The 9,378-nt window shown below is 39.3% G+C and overlaps 2 protein-coding genes across 2 annotated transcripts; both read right to left on the reverse strand.

The window, feature by feature from the left end:
- Positions 1-819: 819 nt before the first annotated feature.
- Positions 820-4,867, reverse strand: gid4 (GID complex subunit 4 homolog). Its single transcript, XM_079745766.1, has 6 exons — positions 4,532-4,867; positions 4,003-4,062; positions 3,429-3,536; positions 3,225-3,326; positions 3,002-3,132; positions 820-2,709 (listed from the first exon to the last, which is right to left on the reverse strand). The coding sequence occupies exons 1-6, from the start codon at positions 4,760-4,762 to the stop codon at positions 2,646-2,648; spliced, it is 696 nt and encodes a 231-aa protein (XP_079601892.1). The 5' UTR covers positions 4,763-4,867; the 3' UTR covers positions 820-2,645.
- A 341-nt stretch (positions 4,868-5,208) lies between these two features.
- Positions 5,209-9,040, reverse strand: drc3 (dynein regulatory complex subunit 3; the record flags this gene model as incomplete). Its single annotated transcript, XM_079747101.1, has 12 exons — positions 5,209-5,313; positions 5,410-5,541; positions 6,023-6,136; positions 6,216-6,341; positions 6,673-6,804; positions 7,076-7,258; positions 7,544-7,648; positions 7,742-7,861; positions 8,122-8,268; positions 8,386-8,552; positions 8,679-8,795; positions 8,881-9,040. 12 exons carry the CDS (start codon positions 9,038-9,040, stop codon positions 5,209-5,211), a joined length of 1,608 nt encoding a protein of 535 aa, XP_079603227.1.
- Between the last annotated feature and the right edge of the window lie 338 nt (positions 9,041-9,378).

Raw genomic sequence — 9,378 nt, forward strand, 5'->3', positions numbered from 1 at the left:
AAACGTTTAGAACGTTGTATTGTTTAAAGTCAATGCGCTCGCTGCAAACGTTCGCCGATTCTGAACGCACCTCTGGATCGCACGATAACCATTGAAAAGTTTGCAATGGTTTATGGGATGAGTAGTTCCTTCACTCGTTCCCCAAAAATCATTTAGTCAATAAAATGTTTTATGGTCACGAATAGCCTGACGTATAATTGGCTTGGTTCCAGGCTTAAAACTCTTTATTTATTCTTTTTATAACGACTTTACGAAAAGTCAATGAAGAAAAGAAATAGGAAATTTACTTACGGAACCACTGCTGTTAATAAAAGGGTTGGACGCTCTTTAGATACATTTTCGTGAGCATGAAATGAAATCGCGTGATACCGGCTTGCACATTAGATGCATGTAAGAGCACCATGGAAAGAATATAGATTGTGATTCGCGCCTGTGCTTCCAAATAACAAATGAAATCGACTGACATAATGTATGAAAAACGTTTCAATATTTGTTTAATCACCCATCAACAACAAATAATCTTAAGATATCTTTTACACATCGCATATGTTAAATTTCTATATATCAAATATCAACTTTAAATCAGTCCTTTACTCATTTGTCATTCTCTGTGCATTGCATTTTCTTTAATCCTATACCATCAAGCCTACTGACCAAGCTGATGACAAATCCAGCTAGCTGTGGTTCATACTGGTATAAGCTACAAAGATTGGCCAGCGAGGTAGGCAACTGTACTTTTGAATACACTTTGAAAGTAATCCGAAAGACAATATTGCATCATTCCTGCATGTTCCCCTCAAAAGTCAAATAAAAAGTAACACAAACTATTAACACCTGCAAATAATATTAGCCTCTTAGAAGGAAAGATAAACGGTATTTCAAAAAGGTTATTAGACACCGGTGCTTAACACAATACTTTTACACAAACAAGGCATCAGGTTTTACTTTTTTTCCCCAAGTGTCATAGTTCACTTTCCCCACCCATTCATTTTCCTGCAATTTTACACATCCAAGTGACCTCTGAATCTGGGTAGTCAGAAATGCAGTTACACAAGAGAATAGGAGTTGATATCTGTGGCTCTGATGCAAACTCTCATCTGTTGTGCTGTTAGTTCTTTATTGTTATTAGGCAGTTGTCAGAATTTATCTGTATCCGTCACATTAGCTCAGCATTTGTCACAGAAAGGATGGAGCCTGCCCCATTACAAATACAAAATAAACCTCCCCCCATTCCGAGGTGTCCATCCACACACACACACACAAACACACACACACACACACTTTGTATTTTAAGTGTGAGCTGAGGTTTCCCACGTCGTCTAAGTCCAATACTTTTGTAAACAAATCTCTAGTCATGTCAAGCTATGACATGACGTCTCAAAATGAAAAGGACTAAACTTCCGATTTTTTAAATTATATATTATATCATAGTAGCTTTGTGTCACACACAAACCAATTAAAATTAATGATCTCATATAAACACGTTTTCTCAATCTTTTAATTGACTACCTGGCGCGAGATAATTTGCAATGTAATTTGCCTTTTTAAAATGTCCCCTGAATATAAAATTAAACCTAACTTTTATTCATTGGCCTGCCCTACAGGCCTTATTTTACCCAGCGGCCATCTTGGTTCTGAATACTAGCTGGTTGGGGGGAACTGAATGCAGAGCTCCACATTCTGTTTCCCCCCATTCAACTAGCGTTCAGAACCAGGATGGAAACAAAATGCCCGCTAGGTGAATACGACCCTTAGGATCCCACTCTGCTTGCATAGAGAGTTGTGAAGAGTGTCTGACCAGCAGTATCTTTCTGATACGAGGGCAGGTAATAGGGGCTTACAAAAGCAACAGCAACAATAGCAGCAGCAGCAGCATAGAAATGCTTGGTTAAAAATCAAACAACTAGAGATTCCCAGTCCTGTTAGTGTTTTGTTAACCAATTGACTATCTAAGGACATGATCAAAATCACAGCGAATTAGCCCCCCCATCTCACATTTGGATCAGGAGTTTTCTAACAGATAGCATGACAACACGTCATCCTTGAGATGTAGTCTAGCACTACAGGTGTGTTGGCTAGCAATCATATGTTCTGATTAAATTTTCTTTTTGCCAGCATATTATATATTTCCTTCCATGAAATGAAATGAACGTTTTAAAATATAACAACATTGGCCTCGGTATATGATCCATCCAAGCAGCATGGTCTCATTAAAAGGCAGACTTTTCAAAAAGTTTGGCATCTCCATGAGGATTAAAGACTGTGAAGGGATAACAAGGGGTTCAGCAAGAGACAAGAGACAGAAAAGACATTTAAAGTAAAAAAACAACTTCTTAAATAAGTTTAAAAAAGGAACAAATTAAAAAAGGCAAAATGCCCTCAGATGAAAGATCTGTTCAATTTGTTACAATGATTAATCTCTTTTTGTTTCCCTGCCTCCTCCAGCCCAACAGTATCATGGCCACCTTCTTTGCCCCTGCATGTATCCCATTCTTTAAGAGGGAAACCAGTTCAACCTTCACTCTTGGCCCCGGGGTGCTTGCCCAATGGAGGTTACCACTAGCACCATCCACATCCCTTAAGTCCACGGTAGGCTGAGTCCAATGTTTGCTCTCTGAGTTAGTTATGCACACGGCGTTCCACTGTCACCGGAACTCATAAATGGGCACACTGTGTTCCCAGACGTGGTTGAGGTTTAGAGACTGGTACCTGTAAAATAAATAAAGAAAAAAATACAAGAATTTACATATTGGGATATGGAAATACCATACAAAGTTCTGATAAAAAGATTCACATACACCCTATAACAATTCAGCCAGATCTTTTTCCAGTACTTGTGGGAGAACCTTAGTTGCATGCCAAGACCCCCCCAGAATCGCTCTTCCAGTCTCTTTCAGTGAGTGCCATTTAGAATCCTTCCATTTTCCTTCCTGCCTGCCTTGGTTTTGGCCTCGGAAGCCTTCAGCGGCTGGTTGTTTTGTCCGATACACAAGGTAATTACCATTCAGAGCTTCTGTGGTAGTAGTAGCCCTCGATGGTGGCAGTGGACTTCTGGAAGCAGATGTAGTAGAAGCCAGCAAAGGACGCACCGCTGATGTCTTTGATGGTGTGGTCCGGGACCAGAAACTGCTCCTGGTTGTCAAGATCATAGGTTAGATCCGATGAATAACACAGTAGAAGTGAGAAATGTCCATGTTTCACTTTTGTCGTTTATGCTAACCAACCTTCCACCTCATGAAGACGTAGTCGCTGTTGCTCAGTGCCTCGTAGTCGAAGTCATCCGAGTTAAAACATTTGGCATATTTGTAAAAGGACTGAAACTTTCCCTGGTAACAAAAAGAAGAGACCACAATAAAACCAGTAAGAATTGGAGACTTGCAGATGCGCTGGTCCAGAATAGATCACAACTCCAATCCAGGAGTCCATACCCAGTGCTTTCGGTCCACATCCTCATCTGCGTCCCACTTTCTTGTTAAAAAAGGCCTCTTTCTGCTGATGATTTCACCAGCAAAGAACGTTGTCAGGGTTGGATACTCCTGGAACGGGATGATCAAGAGTAGAGATTGATTATTAGTAGCTAGATTTGCATCGTAACTAGATTGGCATGAAAGCTGCGACTGAGTGAGTTTAAATATAGAAACAAGATTAAGGTTAATATTATATTAACGTTGTTAATATGTATTTAAAAAAAGCAAAATATATGTACATTAATTTAGCAGACGCTTTGGAAAGAGATTAAATTAGTGCAGTCAACCATGCCTATACAACAAAAAAAGTGCAAGATTTATGTGAGAGCATACACATGCATACTGAATACCATAGGCTGTCACTCATAATTACAGCAAAGCACTACAAGCCCCACCAGGTGCCGAAGGTGTTACATATTAAACCGGTTCCAAGGCTGACCTGAACTACACGCTCAACGCTTACAAACGGCATTGTATCCCACTTGCACATTCAGATATAAAAACCTCAAATTCTGGACCAGTTTCAGCTGCGTACCTCAGTCAGGCCTTTGATCTTCAGGTAACCACACAAGTAGGAGTCTTCTACGGTCACATGCTGTCCAAAATCAAAAGACAAATGGTTGGGCCCATAGATTAAAATACAATTTGTTCCATACAATATGGTAAATATTGTAAACATGCAAGTGTTAAGATTCTAGTATGGTGGCGGTGAGGCAGTATAAAGCTGCTATATCATTAACCATGCCAGGATTGTTTTTTAGACAGTAAAATTAGAAATTGCCAATTTTCGTTTTTTGTATAATAAACAAATCGAACTTAGAATTACAACTGTGTATGATGGCATTGTTCCAATCAAAATATTTCCAAACCATTGGTTGGTATTAACGTGGCTTGTCACTAAATATGGTCATAGTGTCAACGTTGAATGACAGTCACAAATAGCCAAATAAGCTAACGTTGGCTAGCTAGTAAACAGAACTCGAAAAATAGCTGAAATATGTGTAACACTCCAAGGCAACACACCAAAACGGACTTATGAAACAACTTGAAGGAATGGAGGTTACCTGCAAAATGACCTCCACGTCGTACGAGTTTCCTTTGCTCTTCTGATATCCCCGAAACTGTGAGCCGCTGTAAAGCAGTGTAGTGCCAATGCCTGGTTGGGAAGTGTTTATCGGGGCAGGGGGTGTAAGATAGTCCGGTGTTGAACAGGCCGAAGCTGTTCTCTTGCAGCATTCAGCTCGGACAGGCATTGTGAACGCTAATGTATGAGTGTCACCCACTGCAACAGTCATGAACCTACCGAGAGATCAACCCCACACTGGAAATGCCAATGACTGACAGCCAGTGGGGTTAATAAGATATGAAATGTCCAAGTCTGAAACCTGGTTTGAACTCGATTTAGCTTTCCATGGGGCTGGGTGCTAAAAATGAGACGTCGCATTTCAGAATATAGCTTCACTCATTTTCATTGGCTGGTTAGCCTTATCCCATGTACGAGCAAGATCCTCATTGGATAGTTTCCAGTGAGTCACATCAGTGCTTTCGTTATATTGATCCTTTTTAAAAACGTTAACTAAACCAAAGCTTTATTTTCAAATGTATTTGTATTATATTTTATTAAGAAATATGCAAAATGCAGAAGACATCATTTATTGAAATATATACTAGCAATGCAATGTTTACTAACTAGAGTGGTCAAACACAGTGTTAGAGCCCTCCCTCCATCCTGATCGCCTTGCTACTCGTGGTGCAGCACCTCCTCCAGCTGATTTCTCAGATGTTGTATGAAATACTGGATCTCTGAAATGCACTTGCGATTCCGCCATACTTCTTCATCCTGGATCTTCAAGTCACGCACAAAGAACAGAAGCAAATTATCATTCATTCCTATTGAACTGAACTCATTCAATTATTTAAGAAAATTATGATCTAATAGTACCTTTTTAATAAGGTTCATAATCCAGGCGTTGATGCGTGTCACCAGCTTGTCCTCTCGATTGTCAATCCTCAACATGTGGGAGTCATGAGACGCGCCTACTGCATTCATGATGGTTTCTTTGTCTACAAATAACTGCAGGGGACACAAATAGGTGGTGTCTTGCTGGGAGGAAGTAGTAGGCCTACTACTGGTTATGATACAAAACACTATTTACAGTGTTGTGGTCACCACTACTGCGACGACAACATCACTCCTCTGTGATAAACTACTGACCATTCCAAACATTTGCGTGAGTGGATGAAAGTTTCAAAAGGTGATATGATACGTGCTTTTCTTGAGTGGCCATAGTTCACAGTGTTTACGGACGCTTCTTTACAGATTAGGCCTACTACTGTTTTTTTTTGTCTTTTTAGTTTTGCCAATTATGCACTTACATATCCCGCCTTCAGCAAAATTAATGGTCAAAACAAATATGAAGCAAAAGAAAGTGAAACGCTGGCTCACCAAGATTTGATTCAGACTTCAGAAATGAATCTTTAGATGAATAAATGAATATGTTGTCTGATTTCTACATTGTCAGGAACTGACCATTAGCACAATGTAAAACACTGACCGCTCTAACATCGTCAGGCAGGTCGTCCTCCACCTCGTTCTTGGCGACCTTCTCCAAGGTTGCCATGGCGATGTCTTTGATCTCCTCGTGAAGGTGGTTCTCCAGATCCCGACACTGGGCGAATGTGTTTATTGATCAAAGAAACCAGCCAATCTGACTTTGAGCTCTAACTCAGAAGATCGGCTCGGTTCACCAGTGGTGCTGGTGCATAATAAAGATTACTGTGGCCTATAGTATGAAAAAGATATAGTCCTTGAACTGTTTCAATGAAGCTGCCAATCATGTCTGTGATGTTTCTCTCGAAGTCTTTAATAATCTCCTGCAACAGAAATGGCAAATAACAAATAATATTAAATGTAAAATATCATAATCTTTGATAAGCCTGTTTTGTTATTGGTCTTAAGTAGTACAGCCTACTTTTATAAAAAATAAGATAATAATAATAATATGTTGAGATTTTTTTAGATAAAGCTCATATTCAACCCATTCTCCATAGCTTTCTCAAACACCTCAATATATTCCTTCGTACCTCACATAAAAAAACACATAAAATGTTGATTAATATATTTGCATTGCCTTTTATCCACTCAGTGCTACTTTCTGAACTATTGGAGCTCCACTGTCCTTCCCATACAAAAAAACGAACCAACCTCCATCTGGTCCACTAGCTGCAGCTCCAGAAGCAGACAGCTGTCACAGAGTGTCTTGATGTCCGCCATGTACTGGTTCACTTGAGCTTCCTGCTTGGCCGCATCCTCAACCTGCTTCAACTCTAATATCCTCTAGATAGAGGTGGGTTGGTATAAAAGGTATAAACTTTTACAATGTCCTTTAAACATTTTTTTTAAAGAGATGGCGACCTACTGGGACTTATGATCTAGATCAGATTTAGCAAAAAAAGTGATCAACCTGGGTGTAACTATTTAAAGCAAGAGATAATGCCTCAATTTTCAGACCATGTGGCCTTTACGCATGGTCTGCCCTTAATTTGTGATTTAAACAAATGCAAAGGACTATAATGAATCTTCAAGTGCATCTGGATTGATGGCCAACCTTCTTCCGGTGCTTCTCAAAATCTGAGACCAGTTGTGCTGATCTCTGCTGCTTTTCCCTCACAGCCTCTTGAAGAACTTCCAAGAAAGCCTTGACCTCCGCCTCTCTCAGCTTCTGCTCAGCGAAGCCGCTTTCGAACATTTGTATGCACAGACCCACCAGCTGGGGCTTGAACGTAAGGAGAATGTAAGTCAAGGAGCAAACTAAGCTACAGCATGCTGGATGTCAGGCGGGTCAAATACGTTCAATATTTCAAATCTAAACAAATTAGATGAAACAAGTAGAAATTATTAAATAAGAAATACACTGCTATAATTTGATTCAATAAATGAATGTTAAACCAAATTAAATGTTAAGTGAAAAACAATTTAAACATAAATACATATTTATATTATCCGACATAGTCGCCAACAACTTTTAAGTGGCATACATTTCAATCAAGTTAATGAATAAAAGATATGTCTCTACTAGGTCTGCCACTCCAGGCAGCTGGTTAAGTTTCTGTGCTTCTGGGTCTTGGGCGACCATGCTGTCAAACAGTTGGGATCCATTAAGGTACTCCACAAAGGCATCCTGAAAACCCAGGGCAAGACAGGCCATCATTAAAGTTTCAATGGAGAAGGTAGGGCTAGACAATAGATCATATTTGCATATAGATTACATGACCTTGTGTTGTTGTAATTCTTCTTGCCGTTTCTGTTCAGCTTCTGTGGCCTTGAGTGTCTGCAACTCGTTGTGTCGTATCTCTTCGATGGCATATTGGTATTTTGCAAAAGCTTGCTTCTTCTGTAAAGAGAAAAGACATAGGGGAATCTAAATCCAACAGAGGTGCAGTCAATTCAGGACTGATTTCAAATTATTTTCACTGTGTACAGCCTTTTTGTGTGTTTCTACATTCAATTCCCTGTTAGTTTATAAGGCCACTAGTGAATATGGCCCATTATATGTAAACTCCTGAATCAAACAGCCGATTTGCTGTTTTGGGGATTTCGGTATATTTACCTAACCACAGTGTATGACAATGCACAACAACATTTACTACTTACAGTTTCTCCATTGAGTAACCTGTAATCCAGATACGCTAAATCTGAAAGGTAAGCAGCGATGAAGAGTTTGTAGTTCGCTTCTTGAGCAAGAGGGTTTCCAGCAAGGTTGAGGGTATGCAGGTTCTTAAACCGTCTCAGATAGATTACCTAGGGAATAAATATATATATTTATAATCAACCTAGGCCATGTTTGATTATTTAATCCCATAATCTCGAGAAGGTCTATAAACATGCACTCATCACATGTCAGATTATGTTCTTTACGTTGTCTAACTGGCCCAGGCAGTTGTTTCCAATGGCGAAGAAGGTGAGGTTGTTGAGTGTGTCCATGTTCTCGATGCAGGAAATCCTGTTGTTGTAAAAAGTCAGATCTTCGAGTTTCGTTAAGGTCTCCAGACCTTCTATCTTCTCTATGTTGTTGAATGACAGATCTGGCAGAGCCATTGGGAACATGTATATGTCTACAGTTATTCAACATATAGGCATTGCTTATATCTATTTTTTTGGTTTAGAATTATATAAATTAAATTACAAATACTTAGATGTTTATATCTTACCAAGCCATTTTATATTTGTAAGATTGGCTAGTCCCTCAATCTTCTGTATGAGGTTGTTATTCAGTTGCAGTTTAGTAAGGGATGTGAACTCCCATAAATGCTCAATCTTAAGGATGTCTGTAAAAAAAAAAAATACTGTAACCTCAACCCAAATGGACACTTACTATAGCCTTTATTCATTATTTGATTTACATTTACTTACTTTTGTATTCCAGGCGAAGTTGGAGGACCGCATTGAATGATATGCCCTCTTCCTTGGAGATCTGCCCTGCCTCTTCTTTTGGGCCCTGCTCTTCTACTGCTTCCTGCAGTATCTTCTCGTCCATCACACTCTGCTCCACTTTACCGTAAAGCCTGATCATTTTGCGCCTTGTGTTGACTTGATTAGGGCTAATATCTTGTAAAATCTATCTGCTATTAAATCTGTTACTGTACACACTATATGCTGTTTACACTAACAATTAGCGAAAAAATGTTTTCGCTATTCTCGCCAGGGTTCAACGTCTCATTCGCAACCTGATGTGTGTATCTGTTGCTTAGCAACGGGATACGTCTAAACTGCATTCAATAGATGGAATGTTGAGAACTTTTTATTGAGATGTTAATGGCTGCCTTGAACAAAAAGGAAATAACACAATCAAATAAAAAATGAAATGTCTACAGCGCATACGATTAGGAAAAATCTATAGGTCTTTGTATC

Source organism: Pollachius pollachius (genome assembly GCF_949987615.1).
Source record: "Pollachius pollachius genome assembly, chromosome: 11".
NCBI classification, from domain to species: domain Eukaryota; kingdom Metazoa; phylum Chordata; class Actinopteri; order Gadiformes; family Gadidae; genus Pollachius; species Pollachius pollachius.

Coding starts and splice junctions, on each gene's coding strand:
- gid4 (XM_079745766.1), bottom strand. CDS start 4,762: ATGACTGTTGCAGTGGGTGACACTCATACATTAGCGTTCACAATGCCT. Junction 4,063..4,531: donor ACGTGGAGGTCATTTTGCAG/GTAACCTCCATT, acceptor GATTTTGGACAG/CATGTGACCGTAGAAGACTC. Junction 2,710..3,001: donor TACCACAGAAGCTCTGAATG/GTAATTACCTTG, acceptor TTTATTTTACAG/GTACCAGTCTCTAAACCTCA.